This window comes from Rhyacophila brunnea, unplaced genomic scaffold (genome assembly GCF_057557595.1).
Source record: "Rhyacophila brunnea isolate RB1 unplaced genomic scaffold, BYU_Rbru_1.0 scaffold_24, whole genome shotgun sequence".
Classification (NCBI taxonomy): domain Eukaryota; kingdom Metazoa; phylum Arthropoda; class Insecta; order Trichoptera; family Rhyacophilidae; genus Rhyacophila; species Rhyacophila brunnea.
The window spans coordinates 27,565,914-27,586,359 of NW_028232904.1; the positions used below are offsets into that span (position 1 = coordinate 27,565,914).

General features: G+C 31.4%; 1 protein-coding gene across 9 annotated transcripts in view; it reads right to left on the bottom strand.

Moving 5' to 3' along the window:
- Window positions 1-7,554: 7,554 nt before the first annotated feature.
- The window catches only part of LOC147069268 (uncharacterized), a 171,959-nt gene continuing 159,067 nt past the window's right edge, over window positions 7,555-20,446 (bottom strand). For 4 of the 9 annotated variants that reach the window (XM_085951135.1, XM_085951134.1, XM_085951133.1 and 1 more), the window contains 4 exons: window positions 17,695-17,948; window positions 11,970-12,134; window positions 10,699-10,804; window positions 7,555-8,412 (listed from right to left, as the gene is read on the bottom strand). In XM_085951135.1, the coding sequence (XP_085807261.1) occupies window positions 7,694-8,412; window positions 10,699-10,804; window positions 11,970-12,134; window positions 17,695-17,948 (1,244 nt within the window). In that variant the 3' untranslated portion in view covers window positions 7,555-7,693. Of the gene's footprint in view, window positions 8,413-10,698; window positions 10,805-11,969; window positions 12,135-15,758; window positions 15,899-17,694; window positions 17,949-20,446 lie in introns of all 9 variants that reach the window. The other 5 variants (XM_085951137.1, XM_085951132.1, XM_085951140.1 and 2 more) reach the window with 2 other exon arrangements.

Here is a 20,446-nt window from a genome sequence, read left to right on the forward strand (position 1 = left end):
GTGCTTTACTAATTGAACAATCCATCCAAGACCATACAAAAAAAATCTGACATTCTTAGCATAACAATCCGATAATACAATAGCTGAAGAGAGATGGCGCTGTTGTATTTTTTTTAAACTTTGACCTCTGGTTCTGTATATATTCAAAATAATATATATCTACATATACGACAGCGTTGTCTGATGTCGTTGACAAATTAAATTATTTTTGTAGAACATAATATAATCAAGTTATTATTTAAATAGGTTAATATGCAATTAAAAATATTTTTCTTCAGAAAATAAGCTTTAAATAATTGCCTAGTTCGGAGACTTCGCCACTGCTAGTTCAATTAACGATAATTATTGTTTTTGCACCTTCAACAAAACCCCATGTGTGCGCCCCTAATAAGACTGCGCCCGAGATAGCTACCCCACTCGCAAACCCTTTGCTACGACACTGTATAAATATATAAATTCTCGAGTCTAATTTACTTGAGGTTGTATGGATACTATCCGTGGCTGTATCCAACTGACTTCCTCTTAGGTATACTTACATACTGCAGTCTGCAATTTAGAAGAGATGTTTATTTAGCTACGTATTTTTTCGACTTATACGAGGTATAAATGGGCAGTGTTGACCTGTGTGTCCCTGACAACTATCTTAGAAATAGAGAGCATCAGTTGTTTATTCTCCCGAGGTGCAGAACCAACCTGCCACTGGTAATTCCAATTGGGAGGGTGAGAACTATGTTCAACCAAATTGCTTCGGGTGTTGATATAGGTATTCCACTTGCGTGAGAGTGAGTTTAGGTGGACGCTATTTTATAAATTCTTAAAATAGGGTCTCCTTAGCAAACTCGGTGTACTTCTTTGAATTTCTATAGATGTATAATTGTATTTTCACTGCTTTTGTGTGTTTATATTATGTTCTCTGTTTATATTTTAATTTTTATTACTTTTCTTCTTTATAATAATGTTTCATGTCATGTTGTGAACGTCTTAAACCTTTAATTTGCAATGTCCATAATATGAAGCCAAAAAAGTATAATTTCGATAAAAATAATAAAACAGGTATATTTTTCATCAAAAACTTTTTATTATATTTTAAGATTAACATAATAGTGTCTACCTACCTACATATGACAAGAATATGTGCATGGTTGAAATATTTTTTTATTTACAATATTTAAATGTCTTTTCTAGTGTTTACACTGGAATGTATTTACAAGTAAATGGAGGAAAATGTTTATTTATTATATTACCTATAACTAATAACCTAATAGTATATATTATAATAAGTATTGTACATAATAATATAACAGGATATATTATATAATAAAGTCTGTTCATTGTTTTTTTAGAAAAAGTAATTCAAAATAAAGCGAGGTTAAAAAAATCAATTATTGAAATTACACATTAAAATGCTTTCATTCTTCTGTTTGCACCTATATTGATAATGTTTCAACGGATTGAGTGATATAATTAATATCATTAACAACGTAAAAATGGGTACCTACCTACATAATGAATTTCATTTTACCCTATAATTTTAAATACAAATGAAATATCTAATTACAATATAAAAAGAACTTTTTATACACAACGTTTTTAAATTTTCTGTTGAATTATTATGCTCAATATGCTCAAACTTGTACTTGATATGAAGTAAATAAAAAACAAACATACAAAAATATAGAATACTGAAATGTCATTTTGACATTTTATTTTGATTTCCATACTAACGCACGTATATATTAATAATTTAGTTGCTAGGACTACCCGATTAGCAACCAATAATAGTCTTTTACTTTTTACGGATTTTTCTGAAATAGCTTTCCATATAAAACAGAATTCTGCTTAAATGGTGGCTAAAAGTATTAAAAGAATGCATTGGCATCGTGTTCTGATATATTCTAAAAGTTTAGTTAAAAGTTAAGTTTTATGTTAGTTAAAAATCGATTGAAAGACTGGATTTTACAGGACAAACAACCACCGGACAAACAAGAATACGAGCCAATAAAAACGTTGCAATAAAAAATGATGGGAAAAATTAGGTATTGTCACTTCAAGCTTCTTCAATTAAGTGTTATTAAATTAATAAATGAAAAAATTTTGAAGATTTGTATGATCTGGCATGTGTATAAACTCGGTAATATAGACCTACCTACATTTATAATCATTCACATGACAAATATTTTTAATTAATTAATCAAGAATGATTTAAATATTTTATATAAATGTGTGTAACTAATAAAAAAAAATATTACAGAGGTAGGTAGGTACCTATTAGAAGTAACAAAATAATTTCAATGATGCTCTGTAAGGAATGTATTGTATTATCTGGTTTGCTACTAAATGGGATTAACATGATTATGTTTTGACATAGCAAAGGTGAACAGACTTTACAACAAAAATTTTAAATCTATATTAACCCACAAATCAGAAAAAAATATTACATTAATAGGTATAACCATGTTTGGTATTTTTCTGTTTTATATGCATGATTTATGACTTAATTTTTGTACTTTTATAAAAGAGGCATTATCATAGGTACTGAGTGTTTTTTTTTGCAGAATGCTTTTAACATGAATGTACTAAAAGAATGATTTTCTTACTTACAAAATAGAGATCAAATTTGTTTATAAAACTTAAAATTTTCTATAATGGCTTTTTTTCCAAGTATTATTAAGTATGTCATTGTATTATTGTTTGGGTACTTAGTCAAAAAATATAACAATAATCAGTTTTAATATAAATTGAAAGTAACATTAAAAATATTAAATTAATTTGTATGAAACAAAAAGTCGATGTCATGATAAGTAAATATTGTTTTCTCTATAAGTATATGTATTTAGAAAAATGACTTTCTCAGTGTTACATCGATAAAACAGAACACTGTTCTGAGATCAAATCTTTATTATCAATTAAAAAAAAATTAAGGAAATTATAGTAAGTAATCATATTAATAATAATTACCTAATAATATTTTATTCTACTTTGGTTACTAGCCGCCTCTGCAATATATTTAAAATAATTATTTTAATTTATTTATATAATATTTTTATAATAATATCTATATAAATATAAAACTGCACCACTCCCATTACTGTAATGGCACCTTAGTTTACCCATTCCATTAATTCGTTCGGTGCGCTCACCGCGCCTGTCCCAAGGCCATTAGAGGTCATTAGCATGTTATCCAATTGGGGTAATTGAGGGGTAATTAGTAGCTCAGCAGTAAATGTATTAAACTGTGAAATATTTAAGTTAGTATGCAATTTGTCATCTTCGTATAGGTATAAGCTATTCCTTAAATCATCAATATTACATCAAATGAAAATGTTTTTATTTTAAAAATCGATTGTATTATCCAGTAAATACATCAGAATTTATTTACCTGTCATAAATTACAAATACACATTGCAATTCTATTAGGAACAAAAGAGAGACATATTCAATATTTGTAAGCTATAAGAATGTATGGAAATACTCTTAAGATCTCTCTTGATCATTTTATAAATAAAACAAATATCAAATAATGATTATTATACTTATTTATGTTGCCAAAAAAAGGATTTTCTTTTTACCTACTGTAATATTGTGAATTTCGTATGGTAACTAAAGGCGACATCACCGAAACAGACGGAATTTATTAACATCGGTTAAGATCAATTTAATCACATCTAAATTCCCTACTTAAAAGATCTTTTGGAGAATATTAAATATTTATAAAAGTTGATGTTGGTTTTTTAAAAGAAAGAATTACATATTATTTTTGGCATGTCGCTAATATATTAACGTATGAAGCAGTTCAATTGTATTAAAAATAATATGTAAGCATATATGAGAGATGTTTTATAATATTAATATATAGACAAAACAACCATGGTATCAGTAAATACATTTTACATAATATTTCTGCAGTTAAAATTATTGATATTTAATAAACACAAAAAATTTAAATCTCACACTTTTTATGGTACAATCATTCTCAAACTTGCATTCTAATCTAAAGTGGAATGACAATTCAAATGAATGAATTTAACAGAAAAAAATATAAAAAAATACATTAATTATTAAACAGTTTAAAAATTATATTAAATTAAATTCTACAAATTTTTCAGATAATAGTCATTAATTTATTTACATAATATTGATAAATCCAAAATTGGAAATATCTAGTGTATAATTCTGTAATGAGAAGCAAATGATCTTATGTCCATTTTGAGATTCACAAAAAAAGATTAACAAATAAAACCACTTGCATAAATAGCATCAGCCCATGTTGAAAGTTAAAATATTAATCATCAGTTATTCATCAGTTTTGATATAATCGAGTTTACATAACATTGAATCAAAATATTATATTCAAGGTTTTTTTGGAATGCATAGTGGATGTAAATGCGTCATAATTAAAAATCAGAAGCGAAGATAGAGGTAGGCTGTTAAGATTCGACATAAAAAGTGCACACATTGTTAGTCATACATTCATTGAACTAAGACTACTATTTACAGGTAGTATTAGTTAGTTTTTTAAAATCAATTAAACCCAGCCTAAACCAAACCATAATAGTTTTGATATATTTTGGGCGATATGACAATATTGTGCACACTTTTTTATTCATACTTATTTGTTATCATTGGATTAAGAATACATATTACAAATATTGTTGGTTAATTTTTTTTAATTCTTTAAGCCCCTAGCTACACCAAACCATAATAGATACAAAATATTATTCTACCTATAAAATATTCAAATTTAAAAATGATTTAATTGCATAATTTATATATTTTATAGATAGACGAGTGTTTTTTGACTATTATCTACTATGGCTTGGTTTTCGGATGGTTTAATTGAATTTTAAAAACTAACCTACACTCTAAATTGTAATTTTAATGAAAACAAATATGTACATGTATGACTGACAAAGTTTAGTGTGCACCATTTATGGCGGATCTCAACAGCCTACCTCCACCATTCGCCACTGTTTAAAATATAATAATTACCACCGAAAAGAGACCTAAACTCTACAATCTACATCCATTTTTCTGAACTGATTACTGTAATTTAAAATAAAAAGTATTTTTTCCTTTTAAACAAGCTAGAAATTGGATGATTATATTGTGTAAGTATTAAAGTGAAATTTTGTCATGTAAAAAAATCAAGATATGGTCCATATAACTAATAAGCTTTATAATATAACTAGATAAATTTATAAAAATACATAAATTTCTAATATTTTGTTATACTAAAAAGCCATGAATTATTACTACATAGGTACTATTTACAAAATAAAAATAACTATCTACATCTACAATATGATTACAGTAATATTCTTTTAATAGTTTAAAATTTAAATAATGTATTAAAATCTATCGTAAATAAATTGAGGAATTCATTATTGTAAAAGTCTTTGATATCGCGAAGTATTGAAAAATATCATTTTTAATTTTTTTTTATAGTCTATTATGTAATAGTAACTCTTTATTGTACTTACTTTAACCCTAGTTTAAAATATAATTAAAAATTTGAAACCCTAGTTAAATGCAACCAAAATAATAACTACCTATTTATAATATAAATGTTCTTAATTCAAATAAATCGAATATGTACCAATTATTAAAAAAAAAATGTATTTCACTTACAAGCAAACATTTTTTAAAAATTCATTAATATAAGCATCATAAAACATAGGTTGGTGTCTATTTTTTTTAACTATTTAAAAATATCAATGTTCCTACCTATTATAATAATTTAAAATATTCCTATACAATAAATTGTACAATTTTCAGCATTAAGGTTTCGTCCGTATATGACACGACGGTCTAAGGGTGGTGGGGGAGGTATGATAAAATATAATGATTTATAACAAAGAGGATAGATAGGGGGTGTTGGGGATGGAACATCACAAAGGCAACTAAACATAATGTTATAGTAATTATGATGTAAGTATGATTTTGTGATAGGTTAAAGGGTTAAAAATACCGAAAATCATGTAAAGTCATATATGGACAACCCCTAATTACTTTAATATATTCATTATAAACTATTTAATTGAACAATTTAATTAATAATTTTGGCAATGAAATAATATTTTTTTTCTACGCGCAAATCCACCAATCAGCGGTGGAATAGTTTCTCTACAGTCTTATAATAGTTATAATTCATAATTATCCACTGATAATGTAGATATGTAGACAATTAAGGTGCTGAGGATAGAATGGATATAAGTGCATTGAGAAAATCGACTTCAAAGTTATTAATAATTATGTGATTTTTATATATCTACCTATTTTCACATTCCATAAATGAAGTATTATTCTCGAACAATTCATTATTACTACCCCAATATAAAATATTAATATTTTTAATGTTTTAATTATTTTTAAAATATTTTTAAAAATTTAATGTCAATTGGATAAAATAAAAGATATAATCGAATTTTCGTGCAAAGCTTTTTGTACAATATTCATAGGTAATATTTTTAATCCTGTATCAATAAAAAATATTACAATATTAATACTATCGACCGATGATACTTGATGGAATTTGAATTTAAATTCTAATGATTTTAAGTTTTGTACTATTCCATTTGAATCGTTTTTTGCGACCCGGGTTTCGCCTTATGGCATCTTCAGGCACTGTGTACATGCGAAACCCAGGTCGCAAAAACGACTCAAATGAAATAGTAAGTACAAAAATCCATTAGAAAAAATATTATGTTTGGTGATGTAAAAGTGGCTTCAAACACATTTTTTCAAGTATATGTCACTTATAATAGTTCCTCTCAGCATCTCAATTAGGTATTCTTTTGAGTACCTACTGATTTAAAAAAACAATTGAAATGCAATTTGAATTGAAATTAAACAAAAATTTTGGAATGACTATACTCAGTCTACAATAAGTATTGAAAAAAATCTTTTTTTTTTCTCTTCTAATAAGTCAAATTCATTTTTATATGCTTAATAAATTATATATTATTATTTTTTTATTGCTATAACAATATTCTTATAAATTAATGGCTCAATATCTAAAAAAAACATTGTATTTGAACTCATCAATATTAAATAGTATTTAACAAACGCATTATTATAAAATAGCAAATCGGCATGGAAAGACCTTTTGGAAACATAATAAACGAAAAAAAATAAATACAAAAAAGTGACCTACTTGGTTTTATTTTTGTGAAACTGTGTATGCTTTTTATAACAAAATCTGTGCTGAATCTATGTGGTAGACAGTGCAAGTAATATTCATTACAGATTATTTTGATATTTATAATATTCAAAACAAAACTTTAAAAAAAATTGTGAAAATTATTTCTAATAATTTTGATTTTATTCGAGTTTAGAATCCATCATCACAACAATCAATAGGTACCTAATGATAATTATTTTCAGATTTTTATTATATTGTGAAAATGTCTTATAAATTATTAAATTGTAATAATATAAAAATAGTGAATATTTTAATAAAACACTATTACTAAATATTTTTTCAAGTAAACTCAAAAATGTTGAAGTACAAGAAACCAGTTCATTATTTTCGTTCATATACCAAAATGGCTGTAACCAACAATTCATTTCTACTAAACACTAATTCAATCGATAAACTTATTGTTAATAATTACAGTCTTCCACTTAACAAAATAAAATTTATTTATTTTGGTTAAAGATTTTGGGTTAGTTAGTTAGTTAAACAGATAGTCGTTTAACTGCTTAGTGAAACCACAGTAGGCCGTTCCATACCGACGTGTTCTCCTGGTGAACTATTTGAAGAATGGTGACCATGATGAATCAAAGAGTGTCTTTCATCCCTGGCGTGGTCTTCTAATTCATCTTCGAGGTCCTCACCAAGAATTGAATGATGCCCAGAGACAGAATCATCATGCATGGAACCGTGATGTCCAATATTTCCGTGCATTACAAGAACCGGTTGGTGATGGTTTTGGTGATGCAGAACACCACCGTTGCTATGAACCGAAGACATGGCGTCTTTAACGGCTAAGACGTTGTTATTTAAAACAACTCCTGATATCAGATGATGACTTCCTCCGTCATGTATCACATTATTGAGGTGATTGTTGTCATGCATTAGTCTTTGGTGCAATTGATGAGATGCTTGAACAATGTGGGGAGAATTCTCCAAAGTGGATAAAGTAGCGTTCGATAGATCGATATGGTTGTTGTTGTCTTCTTGGGGAGAGACACTCTGCCTCAAATGCTGGTGATCTTGGTGAGGATGTTGCGGTGAGGGAGTCTCCTGAATTTCTCTCTCGTGATCGTTCTGGTGTTGTTGGTGGGGCGACTCGTAGTACTGGAGAACTCTTGGCGACGTGGCGGACACATATGATCGGGATCCATAGTTGGGATAAGCTCCGCTGTCTACGTGGCTTTGAAGGTTGCGCATTTCCGTGTAGGCATCGGATACTATAAAACGAAAGGAAAGTTGTATTTTTTTTTAATCTCAAGGGTTTTGAGAATCTATGTTTTAATTATAACAACCATATCGACTGTGTTTAGGAAAAGGGGCGTAACCCTCGATTTTTCGAAAAGTACTTTTATTAGATATTAAAAATGTATATAACTAAATACGCGTTCTATAAAAACGATGTAAGCCGCAAATGCCGAATTATCAACTAAATTCAGGTTTTAATTGAGCTTTAATTAAGTTTTAATTTGAGGAAAAAAGCAATTACCCTCAATTTTAATGATTTTTCTGTAATAACTTTAATTATTATTAGATCGAAAATATATTACACCAAATCATCAATCATTATGCACCCAATGTCTATGCCTATTTTTTTATATTAAATTAAAATCATTAAAAAAAACCCTTTTTGCCCTTCCTGTAAAAAAAATCTGTGAGGGTTACACCCTTTTTCCTAAATACGGTCGATATTATTACGAATAAAACTAAATGTGAGTCAATTATATTGTCCATGATGTCCGAGCGATTACGCATCGGGGCTATAATGTTGTGCATTCCGGGTTCGAATCCCAAGTCTGCCAAATTCACATGTTGTATTTCAACGTGTCTTTGGACCTAATAGGTTGATCAAGTGGTTAACATCCTTGTCTCTTAGAAAAACCTTGATAACGATTTTTTTTTGTCTTCAATTAACCAACACCACTTTTCCAAATCATATAATTAAATTATTCTGTTCCGATCTCTGGTGATTTTCAGCAGGTACGTAAGGGTCTGAAACACTGATAGCCTTAGACTACCCCTTACAATTAACCATAATTGGGTCTTAAACTGTTTCATCGTTTGATTGTTTTTCATATACTTACATATTGTAATTTTTTTTTAAAGATTTTGGAACTTTTTCATAAAGCGCTACTGTTTCGTATCCGGAAACTTGTACGTAAGCAGTTCGCCGTGTCACACTTCACTGTGAAATGGTGTATCGGAAATATATGGCCATATATTAAAGACCGTCCAACTTCTTTGGGTCGATAGTACTGATATAAAATTCATGTCTTCATGTCTGAGTAAAACACGGTTCTTTATGGTTTACACTTTACAGGAAGCCAGCAGTAAACAAATTTTGAAAATAGCCGATATACTAGATTATTTGTTAGGTTAGGTTAGGTTTTCATTCTTGAATTCGTGAATTTTGCTAAAATCAGCTATGAAAATGGAATTAATGTTCATACTGAATCTAATAAAATTGGAGACTGTATAGTATAAAATATTCATCTCTTTCCGATAAGAAAGCTCACGACGAACTGTGCCACGGTGAAATGTTTTATGTACAATTTACATGTAACCCTACTGTCTTACCCCTTAGGCTCACTCTATCAGGTATAAGGTAGTCAAATCTCTATAGATATGATGAAAACTTCATAGTTTAATATACTTAAATTGAGTCATCCGTGTCGGGTCTATGACGATTCGGCGCCGGGACAATTGGACGCTATGCAATTCGAAATTAAATAGACGTTAGGTACTTATAGGTACTTTAAAAAATATATTTATTTATATTTATATTTAAATTATTATATTATGATTTAAAAGTTGGTGAGAATTTAAATATGCACACGTAAATAATGATTTAATCGTGCATATCGTCTCTGTTCTGGCAGAACACACTAACTGGAGAATACTAGTTTTGAGTAATTTGACTTTGAAGTTGTAAAAATTTTTGAATTGGTCTATCATGTGAGTTTATTAAGCGATCGTAAAAAGGATGACTTTAAAATAAAGACTGTTTATTTATTAAGAAGGTTTCCAGACGGTAATGTTTGAAATAAGGAACATTTTGGTATAACTAACTCAATATGTCATTTTTTTGAGTGTCTTCTGCCAGAACAGTGAGGATATGTTTAAGTTCCAACGAAAAAAGAGTTTTTTATTTTATATGAAGCCTTATGCATGATAACTCTCAATCTGCAATAAAAAAAATGTTAACAGTGAAATGAATTAAAACTACTAAGTAGTAGATAGAAACTGATTAAAATTCCTCGTCTACGTTCTGTAGACGTGTAATTGTCCTGGCGTCCAGTTGTCCTATTCCCTCCGTGTCATACTATTGAAATGAAATTACTATTACTAACACCTATGCTACTGAAGGTTCAAATTTTAATTAAAATAGTATAGCATGTTAACCGTAATTAACGTACGGTTCCCGGTTCGACTCTCACACCATAAATTTTGTGACGTAACGATTAACAATTTAAATTTAAAAACCAATCAATGTTGATTGAACATACCAGTAGGCTCTGTTTTAATGTTGCAAGCAGGAACGAGGTTAGAACTCGTGGAGGTACTGCTTCCTCTCTCGGCTTTGGAGCTTCCTTTCGGCTTCCGTTTCCTCGTCTGAAATTAATAAAAAATAAAATAAATATATTTTTAAAGTACAGAAGGACTAAACAGGGTTTCGTATATCATAACAGTTAGGGAGCGGTATTAACGTCTCTGGACAAAGTGCCACCCTTGGGCAGACTTAGAATTTTTCATATTTAATCTCAAATTGAATGCAAAATTTGTAAGTACACACTTAAGTACCTATTTTATTATATTTAAACAAACAAAATTAATGCAACAAAAATCTTATAAGTACATATAATATATTTCTCAGAAGTGTGTAAAGTATCTTATGATTTATTTGTTGAATAAAAAAATTCTTTATTTTATTTTTTAGCCAAATATTTTTTTTACTGTCGTCATTTATTATGGTGGTAACAGTGGCGAGGGTTGGAGGTAGGTTGTTAAGATCCGGCATAAATAGAGCATTTATTTGATTTCATTGAACTAAGAATACAAATTGTAAATGGTATTGGTTAGTTGTTAAAATTCAATTAAACCATAATGGATATTAGATCCAAAATATTCTTCTGTTTCTAAAATATTTAACATATTATGCCATTAAATCATCCATAATTTTAAATATTTTATGGATATAAGAATATTTTTAATTTATTATGGTTTGGTTAAGCAAGGCAATGGATTTTGAAAAAAAGATGGTGCAGATGGTGCTGGTTAGTTTTTAAAAATCAGTTAAATATTACCTAAACCAACCCATAAATAGATAAAAAAAAATATTATTCTATCTATAAAATAACTAATATGATCTATAATGTAATTGAATAATTGTAGATTTTATAATATAGAGTTTTATGTGCACTTTTTATGTCAGTTCTTAACAGCCTACCTCCACCCTTCGCCACAGTATTTTTTTTCGACCGTGTCCGATCCTAATAAGATCATGTGGGCCTCCACAGAGTTTAGGTTTGTATTAACAGATTTTATCTTTACGAGAAACGGATGTCAGCCACTTGCTCAACATATTAGGTCCATACTCTGACTCATGCACAAATTGAAAAACAATAGGTGTACTTGCCAGACCCAGGATTGGAACCTGGGACCCACGACGATAAGCCGCGCGGCCATCGTGGATGCATTATATATAATAACATACTACTGCAGAATCGACCCACATGTACGTACTCAAAGTAAATTTTAAAAAAATACTGAATTTTACCTGGATCGAATCTTTCTTCATGGCTAAAGGACGGTTCACACCGTGCAACTTAAAGTAGAGTCCACACGCGTTGCAGACGGCCTCTCCTTGAGCGTTCCTCCGCCAGAGAGAAGTAGTGACAGTACAACAGTTTGTACAGGATATACCAGCGCGTCTCGATGCATGCTGTATCAGAAAAAATGCGGTTAATATGCAATCTTAATAAATTTATTTATTTGATTATTTTAAATTACATCTATGAACATGAACAACGAAAACTAATTAAGGGAAGTTTTCTATTTATATCACCGTATTGTTAAGTATATTATGAGCATCTAGACAGGGTAGAGGAAGAGAGTCGCAAATACGACCTCCTTAGTAATAGGAATAAGTCCAAGTTAATGGTTATCGATCGGACTAACCTACTAGCAGAAAGTATACTCCAAAACCTAGAAACACTGAATAAGTTTGTATATCTGGGATTGAATATTAGTGGAAAAGACAGATGTGTAGCAGAAATAAGAATGCAATGCTCTTACTAATATATGGATTTTTGTACAGTGACGAGTCTGAGGACAAGGAGCGCAAGACAACAATTATTGATGCCTTCGAAATACGGTGTTGATGCCTAATACTTCTTATTTCTTGGGCAGAGCACATGATAAACCATTAAATCATTCAGAGACCATAGATAAAGGAATAGCTCTCGTCAATATCTCTGAGATGCTTTCTGGAGTTTTTTTAGGCGTATTATTTGTCTGGATAACTTGGAGATACTGTTGGTTTTGGGTTGCCTCCAGGGAAGGCAAAGCAGAGAAAGAGCGTAGACGCGCTGGAGCGACCAAGTGAAGGAGAGGATCGAGAGGGAAGTAAAGTCTTGGTCGCTCAAGAGATGACGGAATTTCAAGGTGGTCAACCGTAAGAGAACCACCAAAAAGAAATATTGACATTCTTAAATTAGGAATAACAATGGATTGTGTCTTATAATATAGAGTTATCGTTCACAACTGCTAGTGAATTGGGCAGGGTTATTGTAAATAACAAATTATGAATAATCATTTTTTTATCGAATGAACCATACTAGCGCACTTAACTAGTTTTCGCTGTTTTTTTTGTAATGTAAAAGTGTCTTCACAAGGATCCAACTTGTGTATTTATGATAAAAAATTACCCATAAACAGATAAGTAAAATGTTAATAAAGTACAAAATATTTAGTAACTTCTTGCAAATAATTGAACAAAAATGATTAAAAACAACAACTCTTATTGGAGACTTTGAAAAAAGCAATTCAAATAGTATGTCATTTTAAATTTAATTCAATAAAAATGAAGCAGTGAATTGACAAGTAAAACTCATTAAGTATGTAAGTGCAATTACATAATCACGATATGATTTTACATGGGTATAATAATGGTATTTTGTATTAAAATTATTTAACAATTAACGACTTTACTTAAAATTAACAATATTTTAATTTTAAAAGATTCAAAAAGTCTTTTTAACGATATTACAAATCCATAATAATTAATGAGTTTTACCTTCAACTGAAGAGTTAATTAATACATTAATATTATGTTGTGACTTAACTATGTTTGCAAAGTAAGATTTCTTTTAAATACCTTACATCAAAGTTTATTCCTCGTGAAGTTCATACTATTTCTAAATACTTTGTAGTGTGGACTTACCTTAATACTGTTGTAATTATGTTTTTAACTATCCATAGTTAAGAGGAAAGCATGCATAAAACAAATAGTTTCATTAGTTATTAATTTAAATTACTATCAACTATCATATTAAGTATTTTTATTAAAATAATTACGTTTTTGTAAATATAGTGATAGAAAAACAAATGAATGTTATTGCTATAGATACAGGTTGAGCCAGAGAGATCTAATGATTTCCATGATATTGACTGTAGAAAGGAAAAAAGACACCTCGGTTTTGTTCAATATAGATTTTATTGGATAATAATGTTGTACAAGACTAAATACACGTCATGTCCAAAGGACATAAGCTTCAAACGCCAATTTATTATCTAAATTTAGTTGGAAATTTTTACAAAACGAAGGAAGTGAAATGGGTAAAACGACTTAACCATCATTTTTGTCGGTTTGTCTTTAATTACCTAACTCAATAATTAATATCAGATTAGGGCTATAAAAAGAAAATTATTAATTATCAAACACTTCACGGTTATGTTTATTTTCTATTTTAACTTAATTTTCGACCTAAAACCATAACAAAAACGTTTCTGTGCCTCCTGTAAAATCTGATTTGTGTGGATTACGTCCTCTTTCCTTTCTATAGTCGATATGTTTTATTTCTCAGCAACACAGCTCGAATGAAAGTTTTTATTCCTAAATGGTAGGATGAAATTTACTTTGAGTTGCCAGGACATGTACATAAATGAAAAATTTGCTACTACTGGTATGTTGAAGATCCAAAAGAACTCCATGATTAAAACCCTCTTGTGAAACGTGACGTGTGGTGCAGAATGACGCACGCAAAGAGAGTATAAACTACTGTGATATACTGGAAAACATATTGGAAATGTGTGTGTGGAGCAAAAGAAGATATCTCATTTTCCACAAATCTCAAATCTATATCGTAATAGATTTTTGGGTTTCCACCGTGTTTACTTTTTTCTTCTTTCCTCGGCGTTTCGGGCTCGTTGCAGAGGCCATTCATTCTCAAGAGATATCTCTTGCCTCTACAACGAGCCCGAAACGTCGAGATAAGAAGGATGAAGTACACACGGTGGAAACCCAAAAATCTATTACAATAAAAAAAACAACCGTGAGAGTCTCTCAAATCTCTAAATTATGATATTTGTAGTTTTTATTTTAAACTAATTACGTTTATAAAATCGTTAGATCTTTCTGGCTCACACTGTATAATAAATTTTAATGATAATGCTGAATTTAGAACTCAAACTAATCAAGTTACTGTTAATGATTGTTAAACTTACAATACTGCGTGTATCCACGTTTAAAGTCAAACAAAGGTAGCCATATTTGAAATAGAATTGATATTATGAATTCTATTGGGGAATAATAACATTCACAGATTATAAAAATCACGTTTAGGAGAAAAGTAGAAACATAAAATATGTAACTAACTTAAAAACACCTCAAATATATATCCACTAGAAAAAATACATAGGCATTTCATCTTATGACCTACTAGTTTAAATTGTAATCATTAGAGAGGAGGCTCGTAGCATAATTGGTTAATGCACGGATTGGCACAACACGAATGGTTATACGGGTTCAAACCCGTCGAGTTTCGTATTTTTTTTTTTTATATCTGAGGTGTTTTCAAGTTATGTATCGTCTCTGTTCTGGCAGAACACACTAACTGGAGAATACTAGTTTTGAGTAATTTGACTTCGAAGTTGTTAAAATGTGTGAAATAATAGTCTATCATGTGAGTTTATTAAGTAATCGTAAAAAGGATGACTTTAAAATAAAGACTGTTTATTTATTAAGAAGGTTTCCAGACGGTAAAGTTTGAAATAAGGAACATTTTGGTACTAACTCAATTTGTCATTTTTTCGAATTAGTGTCTTCTGCCAGAACAGTGACGGTATGTTCAATATATGGAATTTACATTCTCAAAATATTGTGAATTATTCATTTGAATATAAGACATGGTTTAATAAAATATCTTATTAGATTTTTAATGGACTTATCTTTGTTTGAATTTAAATGGAGATAATTGTATGTTTTCTAGTCGATTAGTAAAGTGTCGATATTGACCTGGTACCAGATTAGTGGTGGTGATAGTACGTAAATGGGGGGATAACCTACCGATCTGCGGCTTGACTTGGTCTCCTCGTTGGCCATGCTAGAGCTGAGAGGGGTCAGCGCAGGTCTTGGAGTGGACCCGTTAAAACCGTAGTAGCTCTTGTAGAAATCCGTCCCCACCGAGCCGCCCGGATCGGCCGCCACTGGAAAAACCGACACAATTACCCATCTCATTCGGGCACAAACGAATTACAAATGAGAGAGAGAGAAAGAGAGAGACAAAGAAAACAAGGAGCGCGCAGAGGCGGCTCGCGCACCAGTAAAATAAATTAGTATTTTTTTTAAATACAATAAAATACTACGTTTTTTTTATTTATTAATCGAAAAAATTGGCCAGCCAGCTGTGATCGAGATTACGCCAGGTTTCGGGGGTCGAGGATTTCTACAAGATTTCTACAGATTTAGGTTTTTTTAAAAGTGTTTTTCACGAACGGATGACGTATGTACATTTTTAAATTTAATAGAAATATTGTCGAACACAAATTTAAAAACGAATTCCCGCGATAAATTAAAATACCGTCGCCTGTAACGCGTAAAAAACAAAAACATTCATTTTCATTTTGCAAAAGTTTTTTTTTTTAATAATCGTTCCCTTAAATCGGCACTCGACTGCACAGCGCTTCCCAAACTTTGAGCGACCGCTTCAATAGATATGCCACAGACTCCCAAAATGTGGCGGCCCCAGAATTGTACATACGTCATCCCTAAAACAAAAATAATTCAAAAGTAAAAGCATGGGAGCATGTGAGTGAATTATGCAACAATGCCCAGATCTTGAATTGTTTTGAACAAATTTTATTGCCGGCTTTATAAATCCAAAATTTTCGATTAGCAAATATGATTGTAAATAAACGTATCATAATATAAAAATTCTAAAAAAATATCATTGAAGTAAACACAGGTAAAATTAATTAACTATAAAACGCATGTTAAACTTTTTAAGTATTTTGTTAAGTATTTATACAATACATAATAATTTACATCAAAACCACCTAAAATAACAGAATTCATATTTTGGATATTATTAACAACAATACAAAATGTTCAGCAGTGGCGAAGGGTGGAGGTAGGCTGTTAAGATCCGAAATAAATAGTGCATATTAAACTTTTGTCAGTTATACGTATTTGTTTTCATTTCAAGACTACAATTTACAGATGGTGTTCCTTTGTTTTTGAAATTCATTTAAACCCTACGAAAACCAAGCCATAATAAATAATAGTCAAACAACACTCGTCTATCTAAAAAATATCTAGAATTATGAAATGAAATCATACACAATTTATAGATATAATAAAGGGCTTAATGATTTTTTTCAAAAAACTGATCAACGACATAATAATATGTATTCTTAATTCAAAGAAAACAAATAAGTATGAATGAAAATGTGTGCACAATTTTGTCGGATCGCCCAAAGCATACCAAAACTACTATGGTTTGGTTTAGGCAGGGTTTAAATGATTTTTTTTTTAAATTAACCCACTCTATCCGTAAACTGTAGTCTTAGTTCAATAAAAACAAATACGTATGACTGACAAAGCTTAATGTGCACTATTTATGTCGAATATTAACAGCCTACATCCTCCCTTCGCCACTGATGTTCAGATAGGTTTCATCGGAAAAGGCATTTTTTTCAACAGGCAAAATTGGATAACTAAATAACTTATCCAGTTTTAGGTTTATTTTCTGCACCTAAAAAGACAGGCAAAAGAGACCAAATCGACCGCGACACGCTGAACAGCCCCTGTAAAACTTAAGAAAAAATAACTGGCCCTTTGAGCCGAAATCCAAAACGTAACCACGTCTTTGGAATTGGATGATTTCGTAAAAGTGGTTATTTGAACCGGATTCCGCTTCCAAATGCAGCAAAGTCCATGGGGTTGGATCACATTGTCAGAGAAGAGAGGAAGATAGATAGGTAGACTGTGGTGTGCCGCGTACATCGAGGGGGGTTTGGGGGTCTGCACCCTCGCCGTCGTGTCGCGGGCGGTGGTGATGAAGATGTTGGTGGCGGACACGTACCAGCCTCCGCGGCTGCCGCACCAGTGGCCTGTTCATGCCGTTCATCTTGTGGTAGAGGCCGCAGGCGTTGCACAGGTAGTGGCCGGTGCCGTCGCGACGCCACAGGGGCGTTTGGATCGCCCCGCAGTTCACGCACTCGCGCCCCTCGCTGAGGAATTCGGCGGATGCCTCTCCTGGACGTGGGAGAACCAATTTCGACATATTCTTTTACATTCATAAAAACAACATTATATTAAGTAAGTAGGATATAAGCAATGTATAGGTGTGGTCATGGCCCCCACATCCTGAAGCGGGCTCCCTGGCCAGTATCTTTGGCGGGCCCCACTACCCAGTGTTCCCTAAATGATATTTCGTGTAACCTCAGGTTTCTGCGAGGTAAAATTAAGGGTATTCCGTGTATTTTAAAATAAATCCACATTATCTAGTATCCAAATTATTGAGTTGTCGGCACTTATCATTATATTATGAAGCACTGATCGCAACCCCCTTGTGTGCTATGCGACTCTTTGCCGTATTAGATAAATAACCATTTTATATTAGTTAGGAAACACACAAAATATACGTATAAAATAAAATTCTACATGTAAATTATCATTAATCACCACAAATTGCATGGCATAATCACATATTTTGAAATATTAATATCCTTTTACTACTTTTTTAAGCAAATTCGTGGTGCTACCTATGCTTATAGTATTTTTAATTGCTCGACAGGCCACGCCGGGCCCCCCTTTAGCATGGGCCCCCAGGCAAGAGTCCTGTCAGCCCACAAATGTTCGGTGCTCCGCGTAAAACCCCATTGCTCTACAGCTCCGAGCTTCACTTCAACACTCTGACTCGAACATTTACACAACCAATGAAAACTAAGCTTTAACCATTTAATGAATTTAATTCAAATCTAATGTGTATTACGATATTCTTTGAAATAATTTACCTATATAATACATTATACAATAATTCAACACAATATGTGAAAGCATCTAATTATGTTTTAAAGTTGTACATAAACTATAGAAATACCGTTAGGTATGTCAGTAAGCTTATGACGATTTATTCAAAACAATAATACAAATTGTTCCTATATATTATAATTATATAACGAATGCACAGTTATTCGAAACAAGTCGAAAGGATGTCGTTATCATTTAAAAAACTTTGTACGAAATACTTGTTAGTTTAGTTATGTGCATAATATAATATTTTAGTGTTGTCAATAATATTATGTATTCAGGCGCGCACACGGAAAAATGGTTGGGGGGGTCAATTTTGAAAAAAACTAATATTTTATTAAAATTTAAATTTAATATTATTTATTATTAAAGGGCGGTTAAAATCTCGTAGACACTCCACACTTCGACTCATGCGATAAACACCGTACGTCCTCACCACAGAACAGATTAATAAATAGAATTTTGATAGGCTATACCCCAATACACTACATTTTGACGCAGGGTTCTTAATGTGTGAGTGTTATTTAGAGAGCCACACATTATAGACGTGCAATAGTGTGTGTTGCAACCATCAAACACACCAATATTGAATGAGCGTCAGTGCAACCAAGTCAAGTCGAGAGCAGTTGTTAGAACGAAGGATAAGCGTATTTTGAACATATGTTTAAGTTTATCCCATATTCTTCCATACTCTAGATCGGTTGGCCGTTAGCACCGGCTAGGTATTTCCGTTCCCAGTATTTTTGAGTTACCCGGTGCACACGTACTAGCTATTTTAAGCTGCCGCACCTTAATATTAAGCCGTCTCGCACATCAAAACTCGTCTCGTCTGCAACTTGTCGACGTGATGTGACTTCATCGTTATTCGCAAAACACACGTTGCCAAATTGCGCTCCGTAGATTTGTCGAATGCGACTTTTTAGTTTGAAAAAAACATCTGGTGTTGCAATCGAAAAATTGCACGCTTTTCGGGCTGCGAGTCGAAGACGTCTGGACGTATACAAACACCGGATCGCCGATTGCCGCATCCAAATATCTATACGTTTCGAAGGTTATGTGCGACTGTCGCTAGGTAGATCTGTGCGGTTTTCATATGCAATACCGGATCGACGTTCTTGGAAAGTTTGATTTAAGGCTGTGCGGTAGACGAGGCGAGTTTAGATTTGAGAGCCGGCTAAGACACCAACTTATTAAAGCTATACTTCAGCTGGGGCACGGTCTAAAACGATCGTGACTACGCAAACGGGAAGATTGTGCAAACGACGCGTGCAGAACAAAACATAATTTGTCATATTAGTAATAATAATAATATATTCATTGACATGTTTTCTTTTTCAAGTAAATGGGTAACGTTTTTTAGTCATCTTTACACGATTTAAATAATTCCCCCGTCGCCATCACAAAACAAATTGACGTGTTCACAGCTCGACTTTCGCTCTCCGATTGCCAGCGAGTCCGAAATTTCGTCTCACCTATAGTTGAAAATTATTTGCCGTTTCACTGAAGTATGCTCTTAAAGCGAAATTGTTTTTTTCTATTAATTATATATTTGTCTAATCGTATTTTTTATTGTGCGAGTTCAAATTGCAAAAAGGCCAACTGAAATGCAAGCCGAGACTTCCTCAATTTCCACTTATTTGATACGCCCACAAATTGTATATATTTGATCGTGTCATTTATGGATATTGGTGCAACTATCTGAGCCATCCAAAGCGGCCCTC